Here is a 19,738-nt window from a genome sequence, read left to right on the forward strand (position 1 = left end):
GCGGGTCTTATTTAAAATTTTGGGAAATTTATCTTTCCGAATGCGCGTGAATCGGGCATCACCATCGGCACTGCTTGGCAACAATGCTCTCTCTGCTTTCAGTATATGCTACTTCCGCGCTTAGCGTCAGTCTCACGCATTTTCTCGGAGTATCAACATGAATTCCACAATGCGTTTGCGATCTTTTACTGCAAATGAGAAACTGAAAGTAGTTCGGGAAGCCAAAATTATTGGAATTGTGACGCTGGTAGGAAATACGATATTGCCGAGTCGTGTATTCGCGATTGGAGAAAGAAGAAAAATGCGCTGTCAACATGTAGTGGTGATCGTAGAGCTTTTTGTGGTCTGAGATTACAGTTTCCAGAAATTGAAAAAAAAAATTATAAATATGTGACAGAAAGGCGGAAATTGGGATATTGTATGTCAACCGAAATGTGTCAGCTAAAGGCATTAGAGATCGGAAAGGAACTTTGATCGGAAGGGTTTAAGGCAAGCCGAGGATGGGTTTGTGATTTTTATAAAAGAAATGGGTTGAGCATACGAAGGCGTACCTCAATTTCACAGCGTCTTCCTGGTGCCTACGATGAGAAGTTATTGTCGTTTCAGTATCATACAATTTGGTTGCGGAAGGAAAATGCATATTTGCTTTCCCAAACTGGCAATGCAGATCAGACACCAGTCTACTTTGAAATGCCAGTGGACAGGACTGTGAATGTTAAGGGTGCAAAAAGTGTTACCATTAGAACAGGTGGTAATGAAAAACAACGTGTACGGTAATGTTGTGTATTCTCGCCGATGGAACCAAATTGCCATCGTACGCTGTTCTCAAGCGAAAGACGCTTCCTAAAAATCTACCCGCTGGTGTTACCGTCAGATCTCAGAACTCCGGCTCGATGGACAGTTCACTTTTGGAAGACTGGGTAAAGTGTGTCTGGCAATGTCGCCCTGGTGCATTATTGGGACAAAAGAGCTTGCTTGTTCTCGACAGTTACTGAGGCCACACAACAGACGCTGTGAAGAAACATATCAAGGATGGAGAAACCGACCTTGCAGTCATTCCGGGCGGGATGACGTCTATGCTACAGCCACTGGATGTCTGCGTGAACCGTCCATTTAAAGCAGCCTTGAAAACGCTGTATACAGAATGGATGGCGGCTGATAATCACACACTGACGTCAACTGGTCGCATTCAGCGCCCGGAATTTCAGCTGCTGTGTTCATGGATTTTGATGGCATGGAATCATATCCCTGGAGACCTCATACGGAAGAGCTTCAGGAAATGTAGCATTTCTAATGCTATGGATGGCAGCGACGAAAACATTTTGTGGGAAGGTGATGGTGATGAAAGTTCCAAAGTTGGTACTTATGATGATGAATGAACTCGTTGGATATCGTTCTGGAAATGTTTGTTTAGGTACTTTTATTTGTATTTTCTAATCATTTAATGTGTGTTAGAAAAGATTGTAAATAATTTTGGCTTCACTTTTTTAATTTTGTTCTTTCAAAATAAGGGTGTGGGTCTTATTCGGTGGTGGGTGGTATTCGAGATTATACGGTATTTTGCTGAAATTACTTAAAGACTTTTATCAACAACATACTCTAGAATTTCCAAGTACAATTCCTTGGTTGAATGGTCTATGTATGGACCTCTGGATCAGAGGGCCCCAGGTTCATTTCCCAGCCGTGTTGGGGATTTTAACTGTGCATGGTTAATTCCTCTAGCTCGGAGATTAGGTGTTCATGTTAGTCTTAATACATTTTGCTTCATTTACATGTTACAGTACACTGGGGCGAAGTCTGAGTTCGACGACAGAGTACAGGTTTAAGATCAATATAAATGACCAAAATAATGATGATAATAATAACGAAACACTATTGTGTGCAGTGGAAAACAAGTGCAGAGTGATCTGGGATGTAAAAGGGTGGTAGCAATGTGTACAATTAAAGGAAAGATAGTTTCAAATGTAACAACCACCACCTTTACTTCAATAAATGTATGTACACTACGGACCAGCGGGGTACAAAAGAATAACAAATCATTCGAATGATAATTTGAGACAAATTTCACAAGTGATGTTGAGGCAAGATATAGTGTGAGTAGATTACAAAGGGTGATGACAAACTTTAGTTTAAATAGCGGATCCAGATCACTAGATGTACAAAGACTAGTGCCAAAATTGTTTTACAAAGAATAATCTACCAGAAGAATGTACAGAACAAAGGAGTAAAGAGTATGCAAGTTTGAGTAACAAACAACCTTATTCAGCAAGATTGACTATGACATTAATCTACATAGTTAGACAAAGGTAACTAAATTCTTATACAAGTGTCTCATAAATCTATGTACCATAAATCATTCAAAATTGAAACAAGATATGGGACAGAATGAGAGACGGGACGAGGATGAGGGAAACCGAGAAACACGACCAGTAAGAAAAATGTTCTTATTGGAATGTTCTCAAGGAATAACTCGAAACACGCGAAGATTTGAATTAGCTATAAAGGTTGGAGTCGTTCGATTGCACTGAAAGGTGTATGTATGTCCAAGCTTGCTTTAAAAATCCGTAGGCCATGAACACAGAATAGTGCTCTCTAAATTGGTGACTCTCCCAACTCCCTCACCATCCGGACAAAGATGAATGGAAAGGTATGTTTGCATAATGTGATCTCTATGTCTCACCTGAAGAACACCAGCAGTCGATGGGAGCAGAGAGCCAGCTCTGTCCAATGTTATGTGCTCACACATCCAGCGGGGAATGGCCTCTCGTTCAACCTGATGAGTTTGGCTGGGTGGCAAGTATTTATACGATCTTAGAGTTCAATCTAGAAGTTGCGGGACATAGAGCTGATGTCAGGGGAGCGGGAAAGTCAGCTGATTGTCCAAGATGGCAGTCAGTAAGCGAAAAACAAGGCCGGCAGAAGGTAGTGTAATATGAAGTAAACAAGGTAAGTTCGGGGGATCACAGCACATATACACATCAAACTACAATGTCAGTCACCATAGAAACATGCAATAGTGAATACATTTCTCCACTTCCTTGCAAACAGAAATTGTTACTATCACTAGAGTAGCTGTCAAGTCTTCTTTCACTACCAAAGTCATGTTAAAACATTTTTTTTCTATACCATGTCTATGAATTGAAAGGTTGACATCAGGGAGAGCATCCATCTGTAAAACAGGGCCAAGCCCACATGCATTACTAACCCCAATAAATTGGGAAGAAGAAGAAGAAGAAGAAGAAGAAGAAGAAGAAGAAGAAGAACACACTCGAATCTCTTAAGATATTTCTCCAGATTTTTTCTTAATAGTTACCTTTCATATCAATTTTCCTAATTGTTGCACTACAAATTATTTCTTAAAAGTCCCTTTTTTTTTTTTTTTTTTTTTTGGCTACTAGTTTAAAGTAGCACTAACATATCAAAGGTTTTCGGCGATGCAAGGATGGAAAAGAGGTAGGACTGGAAACGTAGCAGCCGTGGCCTTAAATGAGGTACAGCACAGCTTTTGCCTGGTGTGGAAATGGGAAACCAAAGAAAACCATCTTCAGGGCTGCCAATGGTAGGAATCCAATCCAACCTCACAGCTGCGTAACCCGAACCGTGCAACCAACTCTTTCAGTTTAAATTATAGTACTTATGTCAAGGAACAGAGCCTAGAGCATGTTGTTTATACACAACCAGGTAACATTTCATATAAATTTCTTGAATTGTTTTTGAATAATGATGAAAAGAATGGATAAAAATGAAAGTTAACAAAAGATGAACAACTGACATATGAAAAAAGTACAACATAAAAAGTGATATAGAGGATTTCTACACTTATTTTGAAGTTTGTTTGTTTGTTTTTTTTTTTTTTTTTTAAAGAAGAAAGTATAATCTACAGTGAAAGAAATATAAGCTGAGAAATGCAATTTGTGACACAGAAAGGTGTCCATCATTAATGCAATGCATGTGAATAGATACTCTCAATTTCAAGAAATCATATAGATTACTGTGGTGTCTGTGGATTGAAAATAAGTGTAGAAAAGAGTAAAACTCTTGTTATGACTAGAGGGGAGAAAGAAGGGAAAGGTCAGATTAGACTTGCAGACAAGCCCTTGGAAGTAGTGGAAATGTTTAAATACCTGGGGAGTGAATTAATGGAGAATGCTCGACTGGATGCTGAGATTAGTAAAAGGATTCAAGCTGGAAGTTGTTTTTATCATAGTGTAAGAAATATGTTATGGGACAAAGATGTGCCAATGGAAGCAAAGGATACTATGTACAAGATGTATTACGTACCCATAACAACTTACGGAGCAGAAACTTGGACAATGACAAAGAAGGATGAGAGTCGAATACAGGCAGCCGAAATGAAATTCTTGAGGAGTATGATACAGAAGAGTAGAAGAGACAAAATAAGGAATGAGAAAATCTGGGAAGAAATTGGAGTGGAAAAAATGAATGATAGAATAGAGAACAGCCAACTAAGATGGTTTGGGCACATAAAGCGAATGAGTCCGAAAGAATACCAAAAAAGGTGATGGAAATGCAAATCCAAGGAAGGAGAGGCCGTGGATGACCACGATTGAGATGGAAGGATACCATCCAACGCAGCATTATAGAAAGAAACCTGGACTGGGACACAGTGTTGGAGGAGGAGTGGTGGAAAGACCGAAAAAAGTGGAGAGGAACCATATTTGCCCCTAGCCGGCTACAGCTGGATAAAGGGAAATGATGATGATGATGATATAGATAGTGTAAAACAAACAATGAAAATAACTCGACAACATCTGTCATAAAGAACAATCACTTGATCAACATCATCAATGAGAATACTTCTTTACACAAAATGATTTTTATTGTTTCAACAGTTAGAGCAACATACCTTAGATTAATCCAGTGGGGCATGCTGTAGTCATCTGCAGCACTGATGGAGGTATCTTTATTATGAAACTGAAAAGTAGAAGGAAAACACATTAGCAACACATTCTTTCTTCTTAAATGCCTCAGATGCTTACTCAACATGGAAACACAGTCTGAAAAGCTACATTACTGTGGTGTCTGCACTTCATTTAAGTAAGGAAGGCTTGGGATGGAAAATAATTGTGATCTTCGAAAGGTACCTTATTAGCATTTACTTTAAGACCAAATGAGAAAATGTGGATAACAACTTCAAGGAAGTTCTTTAGTAGGTATCAAACCTGCCTACCTGCTGAATATGAGAATCTGCTACACTGACTTGCAGTTTAACAAAACAACCCGAGCTAACTTGGTCAGGAATTAGAAAATGATTACAACTACCAGCAAGCACCTAAGCATTATACACCTCATGGATATATCTCTTTGGAGATATCAAGTAAAGATAATTTTTTTTTCAGGCACAATAAAAATATAAAAATATCATTATACACCAAAACCAAACCCCATGGTGCAAGAGCCCCGAAGGGTCATGGCCTACCAAGACCTGCACATTATGAGGTCTCATGGAATCAGCATGACCAATCCTCTCAGCCATTATTCTTGGCTTCCTAGAACGGGGCAGCCATCTCACCATCAGACAGCTCCTCAATTGTAATCATGTAGGCTGAGTGGACTTCAAACCAGCTCTCAGATCCAGGTAAATATCACCGACCTGGCCGGGAATCAAAACTGGGGCCTATGGGTAAGAGGCAGGAACACCACCCCCACACTGCCGGGCCGGCAAATCATTATACACAGTTTACAAAAAAACGAGGAACAATGAAAAAAATGCAGGAGGAAAAGAACCAAATGGATTTAGTATGTATGGAAGTTGCCCCAGTTAAGTTTGGATGATTTTGATGTACCTTTTGTCCCAGGCGATTCCATTTCTCCAGACCCAGTTGCGCTCGATGTGATAGCCATTGGCACAGACTATTGCCATACATCTCAATTTCCACTGTAGAAGACTTCAACAGAGTACAGGAAGAGGAATAGTGTCCCATACCTCCTTGCATACTTTCCAAATACCCTCAATAGTGGCGGGATGTCTACAAGAAAGCCCTCTTTTTGGGAGACCAAAGGCACACAAATTCACAAGCGAGGCAACCGGGGATTAGACAGGGATGTCACTAAATGGTATGACACAGACATCCGTCTCTGCTTCTTTTCTGTTGTAGTAGGTAACAGATGATCTGGAAGAATGACTGTATGCTTTATCGATGTGGATCCAGACATTTGAAGCATCCTCACCATACAGCCGAGAGATACATTTGACGAAATAGGGGTCCATGACATTCTTCTGGATGTAGGTGGCTTTGATCTTCACATTTTTCGGCACTCTGAGGATTATGAGTTTACCCCGGGCACAATACCAGTGCAATACTGTGTAGGAGGGATACTGACTGGAAGGTGATTGGGGATTTAAGTGGGTATGTGGGAAATTGGGAGTGAGATTTCTAGATCCTAATGGGTGGGTAGGAGATAGGGATCTGCGCTCAGATGGCCTTCATTTAAACCGCAGTGGTACATATAAGTTAGGAAATTTGTTTAGAAGGGTTATAGGGAGGTACATTCAGGGAAACAGGGTGGCCTAGGGACCGGTGGTAAGGGAACAGGGAACTAGAAGTCAAGCTGACGCTCATTCAGAATTATTTGATAAGATAATCAGCTATGGGAAACGATAAGGAAAGGAACGTGATTGTAACAGATGATTTCGATTTACCAAATGTCAATTGGGAAGGTAATATCACCGACAGGAAGTATGACCAACAAATGGCAAATAAGTTAATATGCTAAGGGCATCTGATTCAGTTCAGAAAGTGATGGAACCAACTAGAGGGAAGAATATTCTGGATGTGGTGCTGGTAAAACCAGATCAGCTCTACAGAGAAACTGAAGTAATAGATGGTATTAGTGATCACAAAGCTGTTTCTGTGGTAGTTAAAAATAAATGTGAAGGAAAGGAAGGTATTAAAATTAGGACTATTAGGCAGTACCACACGGCTGATAAAACAGGCATGAGGGAGTTTTAAAAAAGTAATTATGATCTGTGGAAAACGGTAAATAAAAATGTAAACGGACTCTGGGATTGGTTTAAAACAATTGTTGAGGAATGTGAAAATAGATTTGTACCTTTAAAGGTGGTAAGGAATGGTAAAGATCCACTATATTATAACAGAGAAGTAAAGAGACTAAGAAGGAGGTGCAGAATGAAAAGAAATAGAGTTATAAATGGCTGTAGAAATAAGGAGAAATTGAAGGAACCTACAAGGAAGTTGAATCTATCATAATCTATAAGTTTCATTTCTGTATTGATTATATTCACAAATATGAAGATTTAAAGCTTCAACCTAATCAATACATATATTTATATATTATTGTTCTACAGTACCGGCTTCGACCTTGTGAAGGTCATCTTCAGCTGACAATTAAAACATCACAATAGGAATGTCACATGGTATGGGTGAAAACATAGTCATTACATTTGTTCTAGTTTAAATAATCGTCTACAATAACTGATATAATAATTAAAAGACTTAACATTACTATATGTACATGAATGATGTATGTTAAAATACTTTTTCTTAAATTATAAAGATGTCACATAGTATGGATAAAAATGTTATCAAATGTTTTTCGTCTTATCTTCGTCTATGTTAATCGGTATGAGAGTTAAAACTTTGCACTACCATTTTTTTTTGCTAGTTGTTTTACGTCGCACCGACACAGATAGGTCTTACGGCGACGATGGGACAGGAAACGGCTAGGAGTGGGAAGGAAGCGGCCGTGGCCTTAATTAAGGTACAGCCCCAGCATTTGCCTGGTGTGAAAATGGGAAAGCACGGAAAACCATTTTCAGGGCTGCCGACAGTGGAGATCGAACCTACTATCTCCTGAATACTGGATACTGGGCGCACTTAAGCGACTGCAGCTATCGAGCTCGGTGCACTACTATTATGTGCACAGGTGATATATATTATGTTATGATTGTCAGCTGAAGATGACCTTCACAAGGTCGAAACCGGTACTGTAAAACAATAATATATAAATATATGTATTGATTGATTAGGTGGAAACTTCAAATCTTCATATTTGTGAAGTTGAATCTAGCAAAGAAGTCAGCTAAGGATAACATGATGGCAAGCATAATTGGTGGTCATACAAATTTTAGTGAAAAATGGAAGAGTATATTTAGATACTTTAGGCAGAAACAGATTTCAAGGATATTCCAGGAATCATTCATGAACAAGGGGAGTGTGTAAGCAAGGATCTTCAAAAGGCAGGAGTATTCAGTCAGCAGTTTTTTTTTTTTTTTGCTTCACATCGCACCAACACAGATAGGTCTTATGGCGACAATGGGATAGGAAAGGCCTAGGAAATGGAAGGAAGCGGTTGTGGCCTTAATTAAGGTACAGCGCCGGCATTTGCCTGGTGTGAAAAACCATCTTCAGGGCTGCCGACTGTGGAGCTTGAACCAATTATCTCCCGATTACTGGATACTGGCCGCACTTAAACGACTGCAGCTATCGAGCTCGGTACAGTCAGCAGTATATAAAGATTGTTGGTTACAAGGATAATATCCAGATGGGGGGGGGGTGACTAATACTAAAGAAGTATTATTAAAATTTACCTAGGACACCAATGACATTTACAGTAAGATACAAAAGTTGACAACTAGAAAAGCGGCTGGAATTGATAAGGTTTTGGGAGATATACTAAAGACAATGGGATGGGATATAGTACCATATCTGAGGTACTTATGTGATTATTGTTTGCATGAAGGAGCTATACCAAATGAATGGAGAGATGCAATAGTAGCCCCTGTGTATAAAGGAAAAGGTGATAGGCATAAAGCACAAAATTACAGGCCAGTCAGTTTGACATGCATTGCATGCAAGCTTTGGGAAAGCATTCCTTCTGCTTATATTTGACATGTTTGCAAAATTAATAACTGGTTTGATAGTAGGCAGTTTGGGTTTAGGAAAGGTTATTCCACTGAAGCTCAACTTGAAGGATTCCAGCAAGGTATAGCAGATATCCTGGATTCAGTAGGTCAAATGGACTGTATTGCAATTGACCTATCAAAGGCATTTGATAGGGTAGATCATGGGAGACTACTGGCAAAAATGAGTGCAATTGGACTTCACAAAAGAGTGGAATGACATCAGTAGACGAATAAGTTTGAGTGTTGTCTTTAAAAATAGGAAAGATCACAATATTAAGATAAAGTTGAAATTCAAGAGGACAAATTGGGGCAAATGTTTCTAGAAAACAGAACTCAGAGAATTAGAGTAGGCAAAGCTTCATCTGAACCTGTAATAATTAAGAGGGGAATTCCTCAAGGCAGTATTATTGGACCTTTACATTTTCTTATAATTATCAACGATATGTGTAAAGAAGTGGAATCAGAGAGAAGGCTTTTTGCAGATGATGTTATTCTGTACAGAGTCATAAATAAGTTACAAGATTGTGAGCAACTGCAAAATGACCTCGATAATGTTGTGAGATGGACAGTGGGCAATGGTATGATGGTAAACGGGGTTAGAAGTCGGGTTGTGAATTTCACAAATAGGAAAAGTCCCCTCAGTTTTAATTACTGCGTTAATGGGGTGAAAGTTCCTTTTGGGTATCATTGTAAGTACCTAGATGTTAATATGCGGAAAGACCTTCATTGTGGTAATCACATAAATATGATTGTAAATAAAGGGTACAGATCTCTGCACACGGTTATGAGGGTATTTAGGGGTTGTAGTAAGGATGTAAGGGAGAGGGCATATAAGTGTCTGGTAAGACCCCAACTAGAATATGGTTCCAGTGTATGGGACCCTCACCAGAATAGGGAACATGCATGATCCGGGGTTTTAATTAAAAATATGCTAATCTGATTCAAAATTGCATGCAGAATTCAAAAATGTGATCAGAATGTACAAATAATAACTCCAAACATGATAAAAATCTACGAAAATGTCACGTCACGCAAGTACGCGATCTCATTGGCCTGACGTCATCGTACAGGTTGACTGAATTAGCAGACGAAATAACACAGTGTGCTGTGAGAAGCAGGATACACTTCGCGTATTTCTACTTTACGTTAGTGTCTAGTATGGTTAAATTCGAGGTCTATACATTGGATTATAATCTGAGTGGTATATTTTAGGCTTAAAATGAATCCTGCGCAGACAGTGAGGCAGAAAACTTATAAATGGTGTAGAGTTCCGATGTGCAATAGCACATCGCATACCATCCCAAACAAATTGTTTATAAACGTTCCAAAGACGCTAAAACTAGGGAGAAATGGATTTTGGCGAGCTGGAGAAATGCTGGTGATATATCGGAAAAGTCTACAGTTTATTTTTTTGAAGATTTTAACGTAAGATGAATTTGTTTGAATTTTCAAATCACTTTTCCATGTCAGCTGTTCTAGTGGTAAAACTTTAAATTTTAATGTATGATGCTTTATTTAAATGCTTCAATTACATCTTGGAATATGAAAGTAATAAACAGTGCATTAAATAATGCTGATTATTAAAGTATTCTCCAAACCTAACCTATGTTTTGGGTGATCCATGTCAAGATAATAAATCAAAGGGGTTATGAACCATTTTGACAGCTCTAATTCTACCAATATATCTTGGCATGGGACAGTTATGTATGTCTTTATTGAAGAGCTTAATTGGTAAAGAAATTTAGGCTATATCTAAATACTCTATAATGTAACAAAGGATAGGCGTGTACATCATGAAATGAAACAACGTGAATTTAACAAATGTATAATTCTACACAAAACCAATGCTTGTCTGTTGGGGTCTTATAAGTTAACAATGCTCAATTATAATAATTATCATAATATTAATGAAATAAATAACATAATTGCACACAGGTGAAAATAGTGATGTAGGTGTTTAAAAATATTATCCAACTTAGCCTAAGTTTTAGGTTATACAAGCCAAGTCAATAAACCGAAGGGTAAAAATACCGCGCGAGTTGGCCGTGCGGTTAGGAGCGCGCAGCTGTGAGCTCGCATCCGGGAGATAGTGGGTTTTGAACCTCACTGCCGGCAGCCCTGAAGATGGTTTTCCGTGGTTTCCCGTTTTCACACCAGGCAAATGCTGAGGCTGTACCTAAGGCCACGGCCGCTTTGTTCCCATTCCTAGGCCTTTACTGTCCCATCGTCGCCATAAGACCTATATGTGACGGTGTGACGTAAAGCAAAAAAAAAGTAAAAGTCACAGCACCCAAAGACATTCCTGTATTGAGCGACTAAAATGTCACCAGGACACTTTTCTTTCCTGATATGCTCAGCTTGTTAAAAGCCAAATGTAATTAATGTTACTGGCTTCACGCCCCGCTAACTACTTCTACGATTTTCGGAGACGCCGATGTGCAGGAATTTAGTCCTGCAGGAGTTATTTTACGTGCCAGTAAATCTACCGACACGAGGCTGACGTATTTGAGCACCTTCAACTACCACCGGACTGAACCAGGATCGAACCTGCCAAGTTGGGGTCAGAAGGCCAGCACCTCAACAGTCTGAACCACTCAGCCCGACTTGTGAAAACTAGATGAAGTCATATTTATCTTTATCATGTTTAACTTTTTCCCTCCACAAAGATATTTAATTCTCTTTCATGGGCCCCGGAAGTGGGTAGGCCAGTTGTCCCAACCATAAATATATATATTTTTGGGGAATGATAGATTATAGCCCTATAGTACTATGATCTTTCTTTCTTTCCTTCTTTCTTTCTTTCTTTCTTTCTTAATCAGTTTATCCTTCAGGGTTGGTTTTCTCTCGGACTCAGCGAGGGATTTCACCTCTACCACTTCAAGGGCAGTGTCCTGGAACGTGAGACTGAGTATGGTGATGCAACTGGTGAGGAGGGCCATTACCTCGCCCAGGCGGCCCCACCTGTTATGCTCAACAGCGGCCTTGTTGGAGGATGGGAGGATCGGAAGGGATAGACAAGGAAGAGGGAAGGAAACGGCCGTGGCCTTAGGTGCCTGGAGGAGAAGTAGGAAAATACGAAAAACCACTTCGAGGATGGCTGAGGTGGGATTCGAAACACTTCTACTCAGTTGACCTCCCGAGGCTGAGTAGACCCCGTTCCAGCCCTCGTACTATTTGTTTTCAACTTTCATGGCAGAGCCGGGAATCGAAACCGGGCCTCCGGGAGTGGCACACATTAACCACTACACCACAGAAGCGGACTAGTACTATAATGCTACCTATATGTTTATGTTAGTGCTGAAATCCGATTTCTTACTTTACTAATGCTGAAAGCCCGAAAATGTAATGTTATTCTTTAATAGGGGAATCAGTCTAGAAAGAAATGTTGAAAGTGATGTGATATCTATCCAGGTTCGTTGTTATCCTAATACTATGGGTTACAGTACATTGCACGTATATAGAAGACGCCACTTACAAACTTGCTTGTTATCCGCGAATTTCTGCGGCCACAAAAGTCACTATTTTTCAAGAATGATGACATTTACACATGATAGATTGTCTGATTGTGGTGTTTTGAGCCTTTCTTCTGTCATTCTGAAGTTATTCGCGATCATGAATAATAAACAATCGGCTTTTAGCAACGGCTGATGCACAACGGCTGGTAGAGCTCCATGCGGTACTGGATCGTGACGTCACAGCGCGCCGCTTACGTCAGAGGCCGTTTCACTCGCCTTGCGGAAAGGCACTATTAAATATATTTTTTAATGGTAGAAAACAAGGCAACATACCGCAATGTAATACGTTTACGTACTATTTCATTGGTGTACTTTTCAAAAAAAATATTTTTGAAAATGATGCATGTTCCCAATTACTTGATTCAAGAACTGGGAAAAAACCAAAGAAAAGCAGCTCGATTTGTTCTGGGTGATTTCCGACAAAAGAGTGGTGTGACAAATATGTTGCAAAGTTTGGGCTGGGATGACTTGGGAGAAAGGAGACAAGCTGCTAGACTAAGTGGTATGTTATAATACCAATTTAAATGGTCTGTTATTGGACATTATAAATTTTCATTGTTGGTTGCCAGCATTTCGCCCCAGTGTGCTAAGTTGGGCTCATCAGTTGGTAAATAGCACACCCACCAAGACGCATGACTAGTGCACACCGTGGAGACCACTGCATAGGCTATTTGGAGCCACCAGCAGTGCCAATGCACTATGAGAGACTTGGTCTCATTACCAAAAATTTTTGCCTGCCTGACCATCAGGTGATATAGATGTTGATTCCCATAGGGAACCTGAAATATTTGTCCCGAATGAGTAAATTTATAAATACAGTGGTATGTTCTGAGCTGTCAGTGGAGAGATGACGTGGAATGACATCAGTAGACGAATAAGTTTGAGTGTTGTCTTTAAAAATAGGAAAGATCACAATATTAAGATAAAGTTGAAATTCAAGAGGACAAATTGGGGCAAATATTCGTTTATAGGAAGAGGAGTTAGGGATTGGAATAACTTACCAAAGGAGATGTTCAATAAATTTCCAATTTCTTCGCAATCATTTCAGAAAAGGCTAGGAAAACAAGAGATAGGGAATCTGCCACCTGGGAGACTGCCCTAAATGCAGATCATTAGTGATTGATTGATTGATTGATTGATTCCTAGAAGGCAAGTGTGACTCACACTACCATGAACCCGCTAGCAAACTTTTCTTTGTTTTCCTTGAAGACGTTTGAGGCTCTTTTTGACCTTTTGGGCGATAGTAAATAGCCTGGGGTCTGCTGGTGTCATCCAAATAAACCAAAGCTTCATCCAGGGTAACAACTGACTGCCATTTATCCCCTGCTAGGTAGTTTTCATGTAATTTTCTGACATTAGTGAACCGTTCCTTAACGTGCCTTTCTTTCAAAGCATGTCCACGTATCTTATGCCACTTTACCAGGTTCAGATCTTCTTTAATTATACGGTAGACTGTACCCTTAAATGTGCTTGTGTGGCTGGCAAGGTGTCTTTGTGTTGGTGGATTTTCCTTCAGAACAGCAGCCTTTACCTTCTTGATGCTTGGAGTACTTGACGGTTGAACTCTGTTCCGCGGCAGTTTTTTCGAAGTTGTTGTTTCTGGCGGTAAACAATTCTGATATAATTTTATCACATTGCATACAGAGGACTTACTAGGGTTGAGACCTTTCATTTTAAACTGTTTAACAATCCTCAATGATGAGAAATTTGCATCGGAAAGGCCAACAGTGTTGCCTTGCCATATATCTGCAATTCAGCAGGCCATGAGGCAACAATGGTATGATATGACTGTACATGGCACTTCTCTAAATCACACTACTCAATAGACAGTAAAAAAAAAAAAAACCACATGCAGCTGCTTCCAGAAACGGCACGTGCACTCAAAGTCGTGTGCTGTTTAACCGGGGCAACCTTCCGTACATACAATGGAAAGGAAACGAAGATATATATAAAAATACATCAGACAAGATGGGCACTCTATCTAAGACTGAACCACATAGGTTTAACGTAGAAGTACAAGCACTACATAATCCAATGATTTTGGCAGTTAGAGGAGGTTGAGATTCCTCCTGCCAATTGTTTTTTTTTTTTTCTTAAACAACTTGCTTTACGTCGCACCGACACAGATAGGTCGTATGGTGATGATGGAATAAAAAAGGGCTAGGAGTGGGAAGGAAATGACCGTGGTCTTAATTGAGGTACTACCCCAGCATTTGCCAGGTGTGAAAAATGGGAACCCACAGAAAACCCTCTCCAGGGCTGCTGACAGTGGGGCTTGAACCCACTATCTCCCAAATGCAAGCTCACAGTTGCATGGCCCTAACCGCACAGCCACTTGCTCGGTAAATAATAATTCTGTGTGGCTATTTATAGCCTGGTCCAGCCCTTGTAAGGCAGACCCTACAATGAGGGTGGGCAGAATCTACCATGTGTAGTATACTGTGTGCTATTGTAGTAGTAGAGAGCAGTGTTGTATGTGGTGAGTGAGTTGCAGGAGTTTTGGAGACAGTACAAACACCCAGTCCCCAGGCCATTGGAATTAACCATTTAAGGTTAAAACCTCCCACCCATCCGCGTACCACACATGGGGCCCTGTGGAGAGCACTATGCTGACCATTCAGCCAAGGAACCAGACTTTGATACACTTTAATTCGACAAGAGAGATACGTCTGACGTGAACACCATTTAAAACTGAGGTGCTCAGAATAACAATGGCAGATATCAACAGCTATTGAATTGTTACATGAAAGTATTGGTTTTTTTTTGTTTTTGTTTTTTGCTAGGGGCTTTACGTCGCACCAACACAGATAGGTCTTATGGCGACGATGGGATAGGAAAGGTCTAGGAGTTGGAAGGAAGCGGCCGTGGCCTTAATTAAGGTACAGCCCCAGCATTTGCCTGGTGTGAAAATGGGAAACCACGGAAAACCATCTTCAGGGCTGCCGATAGTGGGATTCGAACCTACTATCTCCCGGATGCAAGCTCACAGCCACGCGCCTCTACGCGCACGGCCAACTCGCCCGGTAAGTATTGTTTTATGCTGTAACTAAAACACTGGAACATCTAAAGTTAATTAAAAAAAAAAAACTAAGTTCAATGATCTGATGAAAATGTTGAAAAATATAGTCTATCTATGATGATTTAAAAAAGAAACCATATAGTTCATTATGGTGTTGGAGAACATTGTGGAAATATGGAAATGGGGAAGTAAATTTGGTATGTTACATAAATAAAGATTATTAATTACCCCATTTTATTCACTTCCATGAATTCTTTGTAAATAAAGAGCACAAAAACAGGGCAACTACTAAAGGCATGCAAACAAGAATTTATAGGAAAACTTGTCAACATCATATTTTACAACCCTGGAAAGATGAAGTCTTAATATTAAAAATTAGCTGAGTTAGGAAAAAGAACATAAAATGTTGTTTTAATAAAAATTAACATTGGTTGGTATCTGCCGTTATTATTTTGAATGCCTCAATTCTGCAGTGAAAGCATGATGATAAGAAACTTGTTATATATACAGTGAGATCAACTGATTGGTGCACACAATATATGCAAGAAGTTGGCTCTTACTGTTATACCAATCCAGAATTTTTATTATCTGTTCCTGCCCTTCCATAATTTATAATTAGAATAATAGATCTTCTCATGGTAAGACTACATAGAAATATACAAGCAGTTTACTACACCTCTGGCTATATTACCTGTCTAAATATAATTTATGCTCAAAATTTCACTTATCCATAGATTAGCCATACAATTGTACGGGTAGTTCAACGGTTGAATGTCCAAGGGAATGTTGGTTCAAATCCTTTCAGTTTTACAAATTACCGGGTGAGTTGGCCATGCGGTTAGGAGTACGTAGCTGTGAGCTTGCATCCGGGAGATAGTGGGTTCGAATCCCGCTGTTGGCAGCTCTGAAGATGGTTTTCTGTGGTTTTTCATTTTCACAAAAGGAAAATGCTGGGGCTGTACCTTAATTAAGGCCATAGCCGCTTCATTCCAACTCCTAGGCTTTTCCTATCCCATCGTTGCCATAAGACCTTGATATTGATATTGATAGTAGATGTTGTCACTCAATGTGCTCTAAAGCGTGGTTTTTCGCGGTAAACAATTTTCAGTATTTTATGTAATCGTTATCCCTCATATCTAGGAAAAACATAAAACTTTACTAATATGTACATATTCTTATGTATTCATGCAAATATGAAACAAGCGGGAACATGTGATAGGCTGTTAAACTAATTCAAGTGATAATGAAATGCAACAGGAGGTTTCGAATTCATATTCGGATGTCAATAATATTTCTATTTGTGCACAAAATTACAATTACATACATTCAGTATCATCTTCACTCTGAGTAACTTTGGTAACATTGCTTTCTGAGTCAATATCGTCACATTAAAAAAATATTTCATAAGATGGTTTTCTGTGGTTTTTCATTTTCACAAAAGGAAAATGCTGGGGCTGTACCTTAATTAAGGCCATACAATTATCCAAAAACCATCTTCAGGGCTGCCGATAGTGGGATTCGAACCTACTATCTCCCGGATGCAAGCTCACAGCCACGCGCCTCTACGCGCACGGCCAACTCGCCCGGTAAGTATTGTTTTATGCTGTAACTAAAACACTGGAACATCTAAAGTTAATTGTTTATTGAACAATCATTATTTTTATATAATTTTCATTATTGTTGTTTTGTAATTGCAATGCACATTTGAATCAATCTAGGGAAAATGTCATAGTATTTCAGAAAACTGTACTTACTGAGCAGACTGTCAGATTTTTTTATTCGCAAGACATGGCATAATATATAAGCAACTTTAGAATCTTAAGTCCTAGCTGACGTGAAATATACAACATTTTTCATTACTAGATGCTCAAAAATGCACAAAGAAAAGAGAATTATGCAATTATCTCCTATAAGTTGACGCAAGTGTAATAGACTAATATAACTTCGAAACAATATTCTTTAACCCATGGGTAAATAATGCAAAAATTGAACTCAAATTATAATTGCTATTATTGTTATTATTATTATTATGAATGGTGAGGTATGGCTATGAAGTTGTTTACATCTATTAGTATTAGTATTATTATAATTTACGTAGTTGTGTATGAACTTTATTTGGTATAATCATGATCTATTAATTGTGAGGTAATGTCATGAAACATCTGCTGTATATATATTAATATGAGTTTGTTTAATGTCAGTACTTGCAACTGATAGTATATAGTTTATTATTACCTGTATATATGATGTATAATCTTCTGCAATATTGGTGCAACACACTGTAATAAGTCCAGAATAACGCTATGTGCGACTAGATTTGTGTAGAAACTTCCTTACATTGTAAATAGGCTATTGGAGACTCTCGAATTTGCGAGAAAACGTATATGCCATATTCTTCTAGAAGCATGGCCAGGCAATGTATATAAACAGGCTGTCTTGAGGATAGAGTTGAGTTGTTTTAATGAGATTTGTGTGGAAGTCGTGTTAACCGAGTGTTTGAGTCAAGTATGTGAACTGATTATGTTAGTAGTTGGTTGTGACATGCTACTGTAGCAGTCGGATGTTTGTTCAAAATGGTAGTTCATTAGTGCGTGTGTACAGAATATGTGTAAATAGCTTGTAAATACAACAGTGTACACAACTGACAACATTTTGTGTGCATCTTTGTGGATACATCATGGTACAGAGCTATAAATTTTCTTAAACCCTTAAAAATGCCCAGTCGAAACAATATTCTTTAACCCATGGGTAAATAATGCAAAAATTGAACTCAAATTATAATTGCTATTATTGTTATTATTATTATTATGAATTATTATTATTTGTTAGGGATACACTCAGGTCCAGACTGGAATGGGTTAACATGTTCACAACAGTATATACCACCGTACCACTGGTGGTACACATGCCATTCTTGCAGTACCACCAGTACCACCATTAATAAATGCTTTCATACTGATTTGTATCTCCCCACCTCAATTAGCAGGGAACTGAATTCTTACCATACAGCTCCAGGAGGAGTGAGTGTATGGTGTTGTTAATGGATGCACCTGATAGCAATACTATGAGATGTACAAGAAATGGCTCTCAAAACCATCCATAACTGGAGGAAAGCTTGACGAATGTACAAATTTTAAATTTCTGTAGTCTTACTGATAACCAAATTATTTTTATTTTATTTTTATTTCTTATTGTTTTGCTATTTGATTTACTTTCCACCGAGACAAACATGTCGTATGGCGATGATGAAAAAGGGAAGTACTATGACTGGGAAGAAAATGACTATGGTCATAATTACGATACAACCTCAACATCTGCCTGGCAAGAAATTGGGGAAACCATGGAAAGTATCTGCAGGACTGCCACCAGCAGGGGGGTTCGAATCTACATTCTCCCAAATGCAAGCTGACACCTAAATGATCCAAACTATGTAGCCAACTTGCTCAGTGATTAACAGGTGAATTAATGCTCCTAAAGGGAACTGGACTATCACTCGAGGTAGCCTTGAGAGAAAAAAAGAGGTAGATTTTGTGAGTCGGCCCTTTTGAACTTATGCCCTTTGTGTTCCACTGGTGCTTCACAAAAAAAAAAAAAAAAAAAAAAAAAAGGAGGAAAAGCATTGGAAATACAAAGTCAGTGTAGTTAAAAGTGTGTATATCGATGACAACAATACAGAAGAAGGAATGTTCCACTTACAGCAGGAAGGATGAAAAGTACCATATTTCCTTGTGTATTAGATCCTCTCGTATATTAAACCCCCTTGGCTTTTTGAGACAAAGAAAATGGAAGAAAAAGGTAAAGCTCACATATAAGATCCCCCAACGTTATTCGTCAGAGGAGAACGATCCTACTTCGAAGTGGGTACAGGCTGTATACTGCAGCTCTGATGACATCACACAAATCAGTGAACAGTTTCGTCCGTCCGAACCGCACAATGAACACACACATCAATGTCATGTGGTACGTCTGTGTTTTGTAGCTAAGAACGTCCACCAGCGTAACAGCACAATTACCTGCCATTCCCAGGGGCCCGAGTTCGATTCCCGGTACTGCCAGAGGATTTAAGAATGGCAGGAAGGTTGATATGCAATAAAATCGTACATGCAGCTCACCTCCATTGGGGCCGTGCCTAGAAAAAGCTGCACCACTCTGAGTTTATTTTAGTTAAGAAATATGTAGCAGGTGAGATAAATTAACAAAGTGATCTGATAACTCAGGCCACTGCAAGCATTTGTTTGGAGAAGTAGGTTTGAACAAAAACAATCCATTCATAACGACTGTTTAACTTGTCAACAAATCTAAATAATAATAATAATA

At 39.1% G+C, this 19,738-nt stretch overlaps 1 protein-coding gene across 3 annotated transcripts in view; it reads right to left on the reverse strand.

The window, feature by feature from the left end:
* The window catches only part of Iml1 (GATOR complex protein Iml1), a 724,094-nt gene that overhangs the window by 507,913 nt on the left and 196,443 nt on the right, over positions 1–19,738 (reverse strand). For all 3 annotated transcript variants that reach the window (XM_067141784.2, XM_067141783.2, XM_067141785.2), the window contains exon 9: positions 4,868–4,935. In XM_067141784.2, coding sequence (XP_066997885.1) covers positions 4,868–4,935 — 68 coding nt within the window. The remainder of the gene's footprint in view (positions 1–4,867; positions 4,936–19,738) is intronic.

Source organism: Anabrus simplex, chromosome 2, assembly GCF_040414725.1.
Source record: "Anabrus simplex isolate iqAnaSimp1 chromosome 2, ASM4041472v1, whole genome shotgun sequence".
Lineage (NCBI taxonomy): Eukaryota > Metazoa > Arthropoda > Insecta > Orthoptera > Tettigoniidae > Anabrus > Anabrus simplex.